The sequence below is a fragment of the Suncus etruscus genome, chromosome 11 (assembly GCF_024139225.1).
Source record: "Suncus etruscus isolate mSunEtr1 chromosome 11, mSunEtr1.pri.cur, whole genome shotgun sequence".
Classification (NCBI taxonomy): domain Eukaryota; kingdom Metazoa; phylum Chordata; class Mammalia; order Eulipotyphla; family Soricidae; genus Suncus; species Suncus etruscus.
The window spans coordinates 2,668,299-2,682,483 of NC_064858.1; the positions used below are offsets into that span (position 1 = coordinate 2,668,299).

At 52.9% G+C, this 14,185-nt stretch overlaps 1 protein-coding gene across 5 annotated transcripts in view; it reads right to left on the reverse strand.

Moving 5' to 3' along the window:
• Positions 1-946: 946 nt before the first annotated feature.
• MEF2A (myocyte enhancer factor 2A) overlaps positions 947-14,185 on the reverse strand; it is a 51,163-nt gene continuing 37,924 nt past the window's right edge. For 3 of the 5 annotated variants that reach the window (XM_049782688.1, XM_049782689.1, XM_049782690.1), the window contains 4 exons: positions 11,240-11,427; positions 2,625-2,754; positions 1,742-1,868; positions 947-1,458 (listed from right to left, as the gene is read on the reverse strand). In XM_049782688.1, coding sequence (XP_049638645.1) covers positions 1,140-1,458; positions 1,742-1,868; positions 2,625-2,754; positions 11,240-11,427 — 764 coding nt within the window. In that variant the 3' untranslated portion in view covers positions 947-1,139. Of the gene's footprint in view, positions 1,459-1,741; positions 1,869-2,624; positions 2,755-5,363; positions 5,388-11,239; positions 11,428-14,185 lie in introns of all 5 variants that reach the window. The other 2 variants (XM_049782686.1, XM_049782687.1) reach the window with 1 other exon arrangement.

The following is a 14,185-nucleotide window of genomic DNA, read 5'->3' on the forward strand; positions in this document are numbered from 1 at the left end:
GGGTGAGAGAAGCCGCCGATTCTCTGGAAAAACTGGGCTAAGAACTCGAATCCAAAGTACAGTATCATTAACAAAATAGCGAATATTCAACAGTGAAGACTCTACCGAATACGGACCTCGTCCCACCCCCACCCCACGGGCGGCAATCCACAAAAATAGACTTTCAGACCCGGTGACCGCACAATACGCAGCACTTACATCCAAGGTGGTCCTATTTTTAAGATCGCTATGTACACGAGGAGTTTGGCTCCACTTTTCATTTACACGTAGGGTAAGTGTCCATGGCTTTTTATTTCCAAAGTTCTGCTTGGAAGATAGAATTTTTATGTTTTCCCCTCTCAAAATAAAACTCAAACGTCAAAACAGGAATAAAGCTATTCTCTAAAAAAAAGGTACAGCTTTGGCTTATATAAATAATTCAGAGTGGACTGTGTTCAAAAGTAGTGAATAGGCTTTTCTATACTCAATTCCACAAGGGTGAGTTCTCTCGTAGAAAATATACACAAGCTAAAATCAGACCCCTTCGTAGGCTGGGAAAGTCGAAAGGAACTTCGGCCAGATGCCAATCATAACTTAATATATTACTTTATCTGTTAATGTCCTATACGTCTAGGCTAGTAGTTCGAAAGTCTCATGCGTGTTTTCTATTCTCGTGTCAGCTAGAGATCGCTTCCTGACCCAGTACATCTTTGCACGTGCAAAACAGTTATGTGGGGGGAGGGAGGGAGGTTTGTCTTTTCTTTTCTAATAGCACAGCCCTTTCCCATGCACCCCGTTGCGGGAGAACCCCACGCCAGGCCGGGCGACTCATCTCCACGACGTCTTATGTACAGTATTGCTCTCGGTTCCTGCTTCGACCGCTCCGCTTCCCAGAGCGTGTCTCTGAAGCAGCTGGGGTCACCGCACAGTCGAACAAACAGGGGCCAGCTCGCGTGGGAGAAGGGCCCCGAACTCTGCCTCCAGCGGCTCCGTGGGCCACACACAGACACGGAGCGCGTGGGGGAAGCGCCCGGCTGGTATGCCCACCCCCCCTCGCACACGCACACCCACATACATACATACGTGAAGGGATATATATGTGTGTGCCCCTGACAGGCGCCGGGCAGGCAGGGCAGCTCCGCCGTGCCCGTCCAGCCACCCTAGGTGACCCAGGCGTCCATCCGCATCCGCTTCCCCGAGGGGCTGTCCCTGTCCTCGGCGTCCGGAGGCCTGGCCAGCACCAGGGGCGAGTGGAAGTCGGCGCGGGGGTCCTCCCGGTCGCTGCCGTCGTAGGAGCTGCTGGAGCTGCTCAGACTGTCCACGGGCGAGCGGCCCATCTCCTGGCGGGGCTGCGGCTGCGGCTGGAAGCCGGAGGGCGTCACGCGGTCCCGGGGCGGCGAGATGGGCTCCGTCTTGATGCTGATGTTGGGGCTGGTGTTGATGGAGAGGCTGGAACCCTGAGAAACATGCCCGCCGGCGCTGTGGGGGGGAGGGGGAGACAGGAGCTGGGTGGGGTGCAGAAAGGGCTGATGGTGCCCTCGCTGCCTTTGGGGAGGTCCTGGCGCTGCGCCTCCTCCCTACTTGTTCTGGGGTCTCTCTCCGTCCTAGCTCTCGTGCAGTCTTCAGGCTGGTCTTAAGCCCAGGCAAGGATTTCTGTACCCACAACATGATCAGACCACCCTACACACACACAAACATGATCAGAACCCACACACACATACACAAACCCAAGCAGAGCTGGGGGCGCATTCCCGGTACTCACACGAGAGAGCTGAGGGCGGCCTGCCCGAGCTGGTGCTGTGGCCAGGCAGCCACCTGGCCCAGAGCCAGCGTTCCCGGGGGGCTGAAGCCCTGCAGGGCAGACAGGTCGGCACTGGGCAGCGAGTAATCTGCAGAGGAAGGAAGGACTGGGCTCCGTGAGCGGGTCGTGAAAGCCGGGGCCCAGGGAACACTCTGCCCAGGGGTGCCCCAGAAGGCTGAGCATGTCAAGAGCCCTTGAGCTCATGTTCTGGAAGGTTTCTGTGGCCTGTGCTAGCTCAGAGCGAGTGTCCCCGACACGGTGGAGTCAGCTTACAGCACTCAGGTCCTTCCAGGCGGCCGGGCCTCCTCCTATGAGCCTTTCCCTTCCTCCAGAGGGGCCGGTCTTCTTAGGGAGAGCATTTGTTTGGGGAGCACATTCGGTGACGCTCTGGGACCATATGAGGTGCCAAGATTGAACGCAGTCCGCCATGGGAAGGCAAACACCTTCCCGTTCAACCATCTGCCTCTCCACCCGTCACTGTTTCTTTTTAGGGCAGCAGGGTTGGGGAGTTAGTTGGGCTCACATCTGGCAGTGCTTGGGCAATTCTACGGAGTGCCATGGATCCAGCCCAGGTTGCTCTCCTTGTGAGGACCCTGGGGCTTCACAATCTGGCCCAGTGCGCTCTGGCCTTGTTCCCACTCAGGGCAGCAGGAGCTAGTGGCCGACTGATTCCCTTGGCCTTCCCTCAGGCCTGGACCCAGAGGAGCTCACTGGCTCTGCAAACACCCAATACGTCTCCAAGACTGTATTGCCCACCTCCCCCTCAGGCCTGGTGAGAAGCATGCCAGAGAAGCCGCCCCGCCCCCCCATCGCCGAAACTGTCCCCACCAAACACGCAGCTCACCAGTGCTGTAGGCCGTGGGCATTGCTGAGTACACGACGCCCTGTGGGGGCAGGCTGGGGGTGGTCACGGACACCACGGGGGTGGCCAGGCTGGGCTGCACGGCCTGAGAGCCACCGATCCTTTGGGTGTTCTGTGGCAGGAGAGAGAGGGAGGGAGGGAGAGGAGAGTCACCGACAGGAACTCAGGCCGGGCTCTCGGTCTCCAAAGTCCCATGCAACTCAGAGGTGACATTTTCACAGTTTTATGATGGAAGGCACAAACCTCACTAACAGTGCTGGAACCAAATAATTCACGTGTCAGGACACAGTTCACCGGTGTCAAAGATGGAGCCTTGGAATAGAAACACCCGTGCTGGCCTCAGGGTCCCCTAGATACGGAGGTGCTTATTCTAAGAGTCCCAAGGCAGCCAAGAGACTCTGGGACCGCAGTAATTCCGGAGGGGTTTCGGGTCTGACTTGAAGCTGAGCCACAGCTTCAAGGCCTCACTCAGGCTTGCAGAGACATGAGGGCCACAGGCCCCCTATTTCCAGCCTCACCGCTGCCCTACCCGTCGACCTGTTTCCAATCAGCAGGGTTCTGTCTCCTTGTGCTTCCGTCTCCCACCCGAGGGAAGGCTTTGAGCAAAAACTCGTGTAGGGCAATGAGTGGACAAAAGCACCGACCTGAGAGCCCCCGTAATTCCAAAAGAAGAAAAGTCACTGCTTGATGAGCGGCGGTTGAGGCTGGTATCTGGCAGAAGCCAGCAGGGCCGCCTTGGCCAAACCCACCGGCAACGCTCAGAGGGGCTGCAGAAACTGCCCTTCTAAGGAACGCTAGTAGCCCAGGGACTGCCGGGTCAGAAAGAGCCAAGCAGGCCCCCGGGGTGGCAGCGTCCATTTCTCGGGTACTATCTGCAGGGGTGAGTGGTAAAGAGATCAAACCCAAGTGGGCCTCGTGCTAGGCAAGCACTCTGATGCTTGCACTGGATCTCGGGTTGTGAACGAGCTGGTTTTCAAAGGATAAAAGCGACCATTTAGTAAATGCGCTTGTGAAAAGCTCTAGTTTCTAGACGTCCTAGCCTTCAAACACTTTCGAGATGCACCTTCAAGAAACAAGATTGCGGCTGCGCTGTAAGGAACAGGGAAAGTCAACGGATGACAACAGGAAACGCATTTGCCCCTCATCGGATCTGGGCCATACCTGGTGGTACTTGGGGCCTACCACTGGCTCTGCGCTCAGGAATCACTCCTGGTGGGCTCAGGAAACACACAGAATGCCGGGGATCAAACCCAAATCCGCCACATGCAAGGCAGACAGACACCCTCTTTATTGTACGATCTCTTTTGCCCCCAAATTAAGAATTTGGGGGTGGGGTTTGCTTGGGGGTTACACCCAGCAACTCGGGTGTTACTCCTGGCTCTGGGCTCAGAAATGACTACTGACAGGCTTGGGGAAGCCAACCTGAGCCAGCTGTGTCCTCGCTGCTGTACTGTTGTTCCGGCTCCTCCACTAAGTTTAATGAATTTTGGGGATCTAGTTTGTCCTTAATTTGTTCTTATAAATGTGGCCACCAGAGAGAGCCTCACTCAAGACTGGTGGGGAGACCAGTCGGATTTCAAAGCCAGCGTCCCCGATTTCAAACCCCGGTGTCACTGAGCTTCATAAAAGTGGTTTTTTCCCAGAACCAGCAGAGGGCGACCTACTGCTAGGCTAGCCACAAGGAAGCATTTGACGACCGGACAGGCCTGCTTGCAGACGAGGCACTCTGTCCCAAATTAGACATTTCTTTTTAATCCTCGTTATTTTGTACTTCAAGTTGCCTCAGGAGGGGATTCAGGTTCGCACAAAATATGCGTCACACTCATCGTTTTGAACCGGTCAACTAAATACACATCTAAAACTGTGAGAATGACCACAACGCTGGACATGGTAATCTCTTATGCTAAGGCGAGATCAGGCAACCTAGTGGAAAGCACTGCAAAGCACACCGGCATGCACGTGTAAGAAAATTCAAGCAAGAGCAAAACCATGTTTGCCACACACACACCCCCATGCTTTCATGCAAGATGAACTCTCTCTCGTCCTGGCCAGAACTCAACGTATTCAACGGAGCTGCTCTCTGAGACCTCTGAGCTGTAGGTTTTAGCTCCCGGCTAGCTGGTGAACGGATTTTTCTCGAAGGAAAGCCTGGGCGGAGGGAGGCCCAGGAAAGCTCCTTCCGAGGACAGCGGCTGTCTCGGAGGCAAGGGACATGGCTCCCCTCCAGACACTCCTTTCGGGGAACAGGGAACCCCTGGCGGTCGAGCTGGGCTGCTGCAGGAGGGAGCGGTCCCGAGCCAGAAGGTGACCTCACCGGCGGTGACGTCATCCTTTGAAAGCAAGAACACCGGGCCACGGGTCCCAGGCCGCCGAGGGAGTCCGAGTGAGGTCATTTTCTAGCAATGCATTCATCTGGGAAGCTATATAAGGTATTGTGCATCCTCCCTCACAGAAATAAAATAACCACCGGCACGTCTTGTGATCAAAAGCAGCTCGTGTTTTGCAAAAACTTTAAAGACAATGTTCCCTCCCACGGGGAAAATGAGTCCGCACAGACAGACTGCTTGGACAGAGTAAGAAGAGGGCCGGTGAATAATTCAGTTATTCAAGGTGTCTGGCACTTTCAATAACAAGGAAACCTCCCCGTAACAAAGGGAACACTTGTGAGCAAAACCCAGTCGGTAGCCTACACTTTCGGCTGTCACAGAAATCCACACTCACCAACTCCAATTCCTCTTCCTCCGACTGCACTCGGCACATAGAGGGACAAGAGAGTTACTGTTGACACTCGGGAATAAACATTTCTTCAGTAAAAAGCACGCGGCTTGGACCCGGGCCCACAGGACAACCATCTGTGCAGCGAGCCTGAGTGAGATGTCTCTGCACGTGCAGGGGGTTGGATTTCCTGTCACGTTTAGTTTGGGGTCACACCCAGTGGTGATCAAGGGCTGGCTCCTGGCTCTGCATTCAGGGATCATGCCTAGTGGGTTTGGGGAACCACATGGGGGTGCCGGGGGTCAGCCACACACAAAGCAAACACCCTCCCTCTCCCTTCTGCTGTCCTCTTCCTTCAGCCCGACTATTTTTTTTTTTTTTTTTTTTTTGGTTTTTGGGTCACACCCGGCAGCACTCAGGGGTTCCTCCTGGCTCCATGCTCAGAAATCGCTCCTGACAGGCTCGGGGGACCCTATGGGATGCCGGGATTCGAACCGATGACCTGCATGAAAGGCAAACGCCTTACCTCCATGCTATCTCTCCGGCCCCTCAGCCCTACTAATTTTATTTTTGGCTTTACTGGGGGGCCACACCTGCTGATGTTCAAGGTCTACTCTTAGCACTGCACTCAGGAATTTTTTGGTGGTGCTCAGGGGACCACATGGGGTGAAGGGGACCCAGCTCGGGTCCTTCGAGACAAGTGCTATCTCCCGAACCCACAAATTTAAGTGTCGTGTGAGTCATATTGCAATGGGAAAAGGACACATGTAAAGAATATGCGATGGAAACAAACCGATAAACTCACTGCAGAGAAACCAGGTCTCGGAAAGGCGCCTGGAGCAGCGTCGCCCACAGGTGAGGCAGGCGAGGGCACAAATGTGCCTACACAGAAATGGAGCCAAACAGGAAGGACGCTGGTTGGTAAACGCTGCCAAGAACCACTTCCCTCCACCTGCTCTGTTGAACCTACAAGTAGCAATGCTCTTCAGGTGTGCGCTCCCTGCAGCAGGTTCACCCACGAAAACAGCAAAACAGCCCGGCAATACAACTGAGTCTCCGCAGTGGTGCTTCACGGAGCCCTGACATATGTACGATCAGTGTCTTTACCCTTTGAAATTTGCAAAAAAATTCTCATCATAAACGCAATCTTAAACTTTCTATAGTTTTTTTGGTAGGTTTTTGGGCCCCACCCAGTGGTGCTTGGGTGATCGCTTGTGCCAGGACTCGGGACTGTTGTGGTGGATCGAACCCGGGTCAACCAGACACAAGGCAAATGTGCCCACTGTACTATCTCTGGCACCGAAGAGTTCCTTTGCTGTTCTGATTTGTTTTTCGGGTGTGCTGCTGTTGTACTTAAAATGAGGTGAGAGGTGGTCCCTAAAAGTCTGTTTTTTTTTTTTTTTTGGTTTTACGGGCCACACCCATTCGACGCTCAGGGGTTACTCCTGGCTAAGCGCTCAGAAATTGGCCCTGGCTTGGGGGGCCCATATGGGACGCCGGGGGATCGAACCGAGGTCCTGATCCTTGGCTAGCGCTTGCAAGGCAGACACCTGACCTCTAGCGCCACCTCGCCGGCCCCTGGTGTCATTTCCTTCTTAAATTATTTGATAGTGAAACTCTTTGGTTCTGGAGTGTTTTTTGTTTGTTTGTTTGTTTTTTGGGGGAAGGATTGTTTTTTTTGGTTATTTTTGGGGGGTTTTCTGTTTTTTTGTTTTGTTTTGTTTTTGGGTCACACCTGGTGCTGGCGCTCAGGGGTTCCTCCTGGCTCTACGCTCAGAAATTGCTCCTGGCAAACACCCTACCTCCATGCTTAGCTCTCCGGCCCTTTTGGAAGGTTTTTAAACTTCAATGTCTGTTTTCTTTTTTTTTGTTTTGTTTTGTTTTTGTTTTTGGGCCACATCCAGTGTTGCTCAGGGGTTACTCCTGGCTGTCTGCTCAGAATTAGCCCCTGGCAGGCACGGGGGACCCTATGGGACCCCGGGATTCGAACCAACCACCTTTGGTCCTGGATCGGCTGCTTGCAAGGCAAACGCCGCTGTGCTATCTCTCCGGGCCCGTCTGTTTTTTTTTTTTTTATTTTGGTTTTTTGGGTCACACCTGGCAGTGCCCAGGGGTTACTCCTGGCAGGTTCGGGGGACCAAATGGGATGCTGGCATTCAAACCGCCGTCCTCCTGCATGCAAGGCGAATGCCCTACACCTCCATGCTATCTCTCCGGCCCCAACTTCAATGTCTATAATAAATATTTACTACTTAGGAGAACTGCATTTCTTTTCCTGTGAGGTTCTTTTTTTTTTTTTTTTTTTTTTGTATTTTGGTTTTTGGGCCACACCCGGTGACGCTCAGGGGTTACTCCTGGCTATGCGCTCAGAAGTTGCTCCTGGCTTAGGGCATATGGGATGCCGGGGGATCGAACCATGGTCCGTCCAAGGCTAGCGCAGGCAAGGCAGGCACCTTACCTTTAGCGCCACCGCCCGGCCCTAAGTTTCTTAATTTCTGTTCCTTTTATGATTTCATAAAGATATGATTTCAATCATCTGATTTCAATTTCTTGAGACTTGTTTTCTGGCAAAATAAGAAAACGAGCCTTATCTTGGTGACCTGAGAAACTTGTGTTCTTCTATCCAAGTCAATCACACAATTCGGACCACAACTACTGCGAGTGTTTGTGTGGCGAGACTGAAATCTTCCAGCCCACCTTTTAAAAAGTCTCCCTTCTACTGGCTTATTACCCAACTCCGCTTTTATTCCTTGAGCTAGGGCACCATTTTTTTTCCAATTCCGTCTCCTCCCCGCTTATCAAGCATCCGGATTTTGTTACAGTGGCAATCTTAGAGAAACTGAAAACAGGAGAACATCCAGGTCTGGGTGTTTAATACCATTTTCTGATAGAAGAAAACAAACTTCCTTGGAGAACGGACCGATTCTAGAACTGGAGAGGATCCAGACATGAATGGAAAACAGTATGAACCAACAGAAAATGAAACGAGTAAAGAAGTCTATCGCCTTCCCCAGAAAGATGAGCTCTAAGAGGGGGCACAGGAACGGCTAAAAGATGGAACCATGTGAACGGCAGAACGAAAAAACATCTAGGATAATGTAGCAATAATTCAGCAGTGGCAGAACCCCAAGTATAAATGTTTATAAACCCTATCAGCATAAGCAAATGCCTCAATACAGAAATGAGGAAGAACCGAACCAACTTCAAGTGTATTCCAAACCGTGGAAGAGACTCGAATGAAAACCAAGAGGCAGCTGGATGGAGAAGACCATGGGTGTGTGTGATGGGCAAAGACCCGAGGAGCCACCAGGAGGCTCCAGAAACATGGAGAAGCGCCCACAGCCATGCCTTCCCCATGAGAAGGACCCGAATGGAAGAGAGCGTCAACAGCACGGGGGCCATCTTGGTGGCCTTCTTGGTGGGCTGGCACTGGTGGTGCTCCGGGCTACTCGCTCACGGTGGTGCCTGGAAGCCCATCTGCAGTACTAGGGATCAAGTCTGTGTCCCGGCACGCAAAAGCAGTAAAATGCCTGTGCTAACTCTGAGCCGCCAGCACAATTTCCCCACACCACACGATAGGGAGCCAGCAGACAGTTGGCAGCAGGGCTCGATTTTCTAGTCCCACACCATGGCCCAAGCATCACTGGGGTGACCAGGGGCCCCCAACACTGCATGGACTCCTCCAAGCCCAGCTGCCAACATATAGGTACCCAAAAGCAAGATCAAAATAACAAGGGGGGACCGGAGCAGTGGCGCATGAGTTAAGGCATTTGCCCACGCTAACCTAGGATGGACCTCAGTTTGATCCCTGGGTGTCCTCTAGGGTTCCCTGTGCCTGTTAGGAGCAATTTCTGAGCGCAAAGAAAGGGGTAACCCCTGAGCATTACTGGGTGTGGCCCAAAAATCAACCAACCAAACAAACAAACAAAAAACAAGAGGGTCACAACCCACTCAGTTTCTGGGTCCTGCTTGGGGGACCCAAAACAAAACACAGGAGCACGATGGTCAGAGCCCACTTTGGGGCCAGGATATCTGACCTCATATGCAGGAACTATGCAGTGAGAGAAGATAAATGGGCGGGCGGGAAAGGAGCCGCAAAGTATGTCGTCGGTGAACGTCTGCTGTCCTTCACGTAAGGGCAGAAGCAATGATGATCTTGGCTGGGGGTTTGGGCCACACCTGGCTCTGCGCTCAGGGACACTCCTCGCAGGCTCAGGGGATACCAGGGATCAAACTGAGGTCGGCTGTGTGCCAGACCAGTATCTTCCCCGCTGTGCTCTCTCTAGCCCCAAAAAGCCAGGAGGCTTTCACTCACGTGAAATGTTAACTAAAGCAAATGAATCGACAAGAAGCCCAACTCCTGGCAGGGCGTTTGCCTTGCATGCGGAAGGACGGTGGTTCAAATCCCGGCATCCCTTAGGGTCCCCCGAGCCTGCCAGGAGCGATTTCTGAGGGTAGAGCCAGGAGGAACCCCTGAGTGCTGCCAAGTGTGACCCAACAACAACAACAACAACAAAGAAAACAACTCCTGGACATGGTGAGCGGGGACAGCTGTGGCAGGAGAGGCAGAGCGCAGGGTAGGGCCTGTGGCTGCGAAGGTGCCTCTGCTTTGGCTCCCAGGGCTTGGAAGCGGCTCTCCCTCCATCTCCTCCCTGCCAGGCCAAAATCATGGTCTCAGGACCAGATGACACAATGTCTACGAGACCCTAAGACCTCAAAAGCACGAGACAAAGACAGATGTAGCATACAAAGCCTGGAGAATCATTTTCATTTACCCACAACCAAAATCTAGTGACTTTAGCAGCTTCATAGTAAAAAAAAAAAAAAAAAAAAAAAAAAAGCCTATCACATCCACGAACACATTCATAGCCAAACAGTTACGAAACTAAGGATGGTTTCAAAACCTGCTTATTAAGGATTTTTTTTTTCAACAGGAGGAATAGAGTCTCCTTCAAAAACAAACACGAGATCAAACAGAGGTTTCGAAATCAAATGAAGCTGAAATTCTAAAAGACACCATGGGAGGTCCCAGGGGGAGTCAGCTGGACCCTTTACAGCTTGTCAGAGGAGAAACCAAGAAAAAACACTTGGAGTTCATGGAAGGTTTTACGCATTTTCCCCTATTCTATAATCATTCTCTTTATCGTGATTTTTCTGGCACATAATTTGCCATTTCTCACAAAAGTATGCGTCATAGATTGAAGTATGCAAAGCACACAGAAAAAATAAAAACTTAAGTCGGGTGGAATTCATCAGCTTGGAGATGAGATCCCCAAGCACAGATTTCAGTGTGGAATTAAAATGAGGAACAGTAGCAACCTCTCTCTACTTAGCTTTAAATCTTAAATAACCATCAAACAAGTATTTTCTATTTTTTCCAAAAATCTGACTTGTTTCATGTCTAAAATAGACTTCTGTAAAGCAAACAAAATACTTTCATTCGGAGGCAGGAGGCGGGCCATGTGCCCGGCAAACATGAACTCGGACTCACCTGCTGCCTGGCCCTCCGACAAATATTTATTTGGGGGAGCCACACCTACCAGTGCCCGGGGCTGCCCCCAGCCTGGCCGGTGCCTGTTCATGCTGGCACTAGGGATCAAACCTGGGCTCCGGCATGTCGTGATGTGAGAGCGGCACCAAATAACATGGAGACACTTAGGAAAAGACATGGGAACTTCCCGAGGGAAACACAGACACTGTGGAAATGCTTGTTTTGTGCCACTTCTGGCTGTGCTCAGGGCTGACCCCTGCCGCTACGCTCAGGGCCGTGTGGGATGCCAAGAGACGAGCCTGGGACAGGTCCACGCCTTCCCCACCGCCCTGTCTCTCGCCCCAGAAAATGCACGTGTTCAGGGAAAAGGTGGAAGAAAAGCGGCCCGTACCAGGGGGGGCATCATGCCCTTGCTGGAAGGAGGGATGACCACGCGAAGGTCCGGCTTGCGGCTGCTCATTCCGAGGCTGCCCCCACCCGGAGGAGGGGGGGATTTGGTGGGCAGGACTTTGCCCGCACCAGTCGCGCTGGGACTTCCGATCAAGTTCGGAGAGGCTCTGGAATTTAGAAATCCATTCCCTGCAACAGAAAAGCATCCCCCATTACCGTGACACGAATTTCTCAACGACTCGGGTGTATGAAGCAAGTCTCCCTTCATTTCGGATAAACCACTGTCTCTGGATGATTTAGAAATAAATTCAGGGGTCTGGAGAGATAGCACAGCGGCGTTTGCCTTGCAAGCAGCCGATCCAGGACCAAAGGTGGTTGGTTCGAATCCCGGTGTCCCATATGGTCCCCCATGCCTGCCAGGAGCTATTTCTGAGCAGATAGCCAGGAGTAACCCCTGAGCACTGCCGGGTGTGGCCCAAAAAACAAAAAATAAATAAATAAATAAATTCAGGGGCCAGAGAGATAGCATTTGCCTTGCATGCTGCTGACCCAGGAGGGACCTGGTTCAATTGCTGGCATCCCATATGGTCCCCCCCCCAGCCTGCCAGGGTCGATTTCTGGTGCAGAGCCAGGAACAACCCCTGGATGCCACTGGTGTGACCCGGAAACCAATCAATCAATACATAAAGTTTAAAAATATAAAAGAAATAGGGGCTGGAGAGACAGCATAGTTGTAGGGCATTTATTTGCCTTGTATGCAGCCGACCCAGGTTCAAATCCCAGCATCCCATATGGTCCACCGTGCCTGCCAGGATCAATTTCTGAGAAGAGAGCCAGGAGTAACCCCTGAGCACTGCCTGGTTTGGCCCAAACACCAAAAAATAAAATAAATAAATAAATCCAACCAGGGTGTGGAATGCACAGAGCATTCTGGACTAGTCTCGCTCCCTTTCCTGAAGCCTGGCGGCCGGGGTCTATGAGGGGACACTGGTTTCTAGCAGGGGAGCGACTCCTGGGAAGAAGCTACCGGGGCTACCTGAAGGGCCAGACCTGCGCCACATCCGCATTCACTGGGGCCTTTGGCAAGGGCCCTGCTGTCAGGGAAGCCCCTCGGGAAGGCCCTTTGTGCTCCCAGCTCTGCCGTCTCCTTCCTCCACCTGCTGCTTCTTCAACTGCCACTTGAACCCATTCAGCCTTGCTGCTATGCAGAGCCCTCCCTGGAAGCCCAGCGGCTGCTCCCGCTCTTCTCCTGGCCCGCACCGAGCGGCGCCACTGCCCCTGCTACGACAGTTGGGATTTCCCCTCCGTCGTCTCCGCCTTCCTGCCACTTTCCACAGAGATGTTTAGCTTATTCCAAGCTGGACAGGCGGCTTCATTCCTTCGCCATTGCTGCATGGCTGCCGCACCTTGGCATGAAGGCCCTGCAACAGTTCAGGCCTCCGTGAACTTCTAAAAGCCGGAGAGCAGTTTTACACGTGGGAGGCCAGGGTCCTATGGACGTGGGAGCAAGCACCTCTGGGAATAGCAATGACACCTCATCCCGCTTCATGCCCCCCCCAATGGAGATTGTGTTTTGTTTTGGAGACTTGAGAGGAACTCCGCAGGCCCAGCCAAGGCCACCGCTGAATGCTTGCGGGCAGGGAAGAGTCTGTGGAGTCAACTACTGAGCACTCAGAGATTTGGAAGACACAACTGTAAAGGTCTCTATCAGCCAGAGCCAGCACAAAGTAGAAAGAACCGGGATTAAGAACTTGGGCTTTCGTGATTACCAGCAACTCTGAGTTTTTAAAGACTTCCGGTATTGAAAATAGGACCTGGATCTCTTTTTGGAGTCAAGATACACTCGACTGAATGAAGGAGCGACCACCCCCCCATCCGTGCTCTCTCTCTCCCCAGGCAGTAGTGACAGAACAGGCCTCACACAGGCAGTGCTCCCTGAAGACCCGAGTTCTGGCCTGCTTCTTTGCCGGTGCTGTTTTGTTTCCCTCCTGGCTCCTGGGGCACGCCCTGGCAGACCTGGGGGACTCCTCCTGGCTCCTCCCGCTCCGAGGAACACAGGTGGTTCAGGGATCAAATTGTCGTCATGCAAAGCGTGCTGCTTATCCCGGCTCACAGCAAGAACACTTGAGCCCTCTGTTCGAAGTATGACCAAGAGAAAGGGCCTGCAGCTGGCAGCGAACTAAGGAACACACGTTGTGGCTCTACCTGAACCCAAGTCCGGTGCCAGCGGAGACTTGGGGTCCAGCCTTAGCACAGTTTCATTTCAGATGTGCACATCTCAGGGGACCAGAGCAGTGGCACAAGCGGTAAGGCGTCTGCCTTGCAGGTGCTAGTAGCCTAGGACGGACCTGGCTTCGATCCCCAGGCGTCCCATAAGGTCCCCTAAGCCAGGAGTGATTTCTGAGTGCGTAGCCAGGAGGAACCCCTCAGCATCCCTGGGTGTGGCCAAATAATCCACAAAATGAAACAGAACAAAACACAACAAGAAATAGATGTAGACAGGTCAGATGTGCAGGGGCCACTGCGGGCTGGGCGGCTCAACACTGGGGCCTGAAGAGGTGGGGCCCTGATGTGATTGCATTCAGGAACAGCCTCCCTGTGGCGTCTGTGCAAGGCGTTAAACGTCTTTCTACTTAAAATATTCCAATACTTGAATCTGAAACAGGGTGGGCGAGGGTGGTAGTTCTCCGGCTCTGGGCTCAGAACATACGGGAGGCTGGGACTGCCCACGGGTCAGCCGCATGCAAGGCAAGTGCCCTACTCGCCGTGCTATCGTTCTGGCCCTGACGACTAACTATAAACCCCACTGATAGTGGATCAAAACCGTTCCCTTGAGGGGCAAGAGAAGTAGGGAAGCGGGGTGGGAAAGAGCCGTGAAGGGACTCGCGTCTGAACCATGTAGAAACTGGTGGTAAGCAAGCGCCAGTCAATGCAGAGGGAGGGGAGC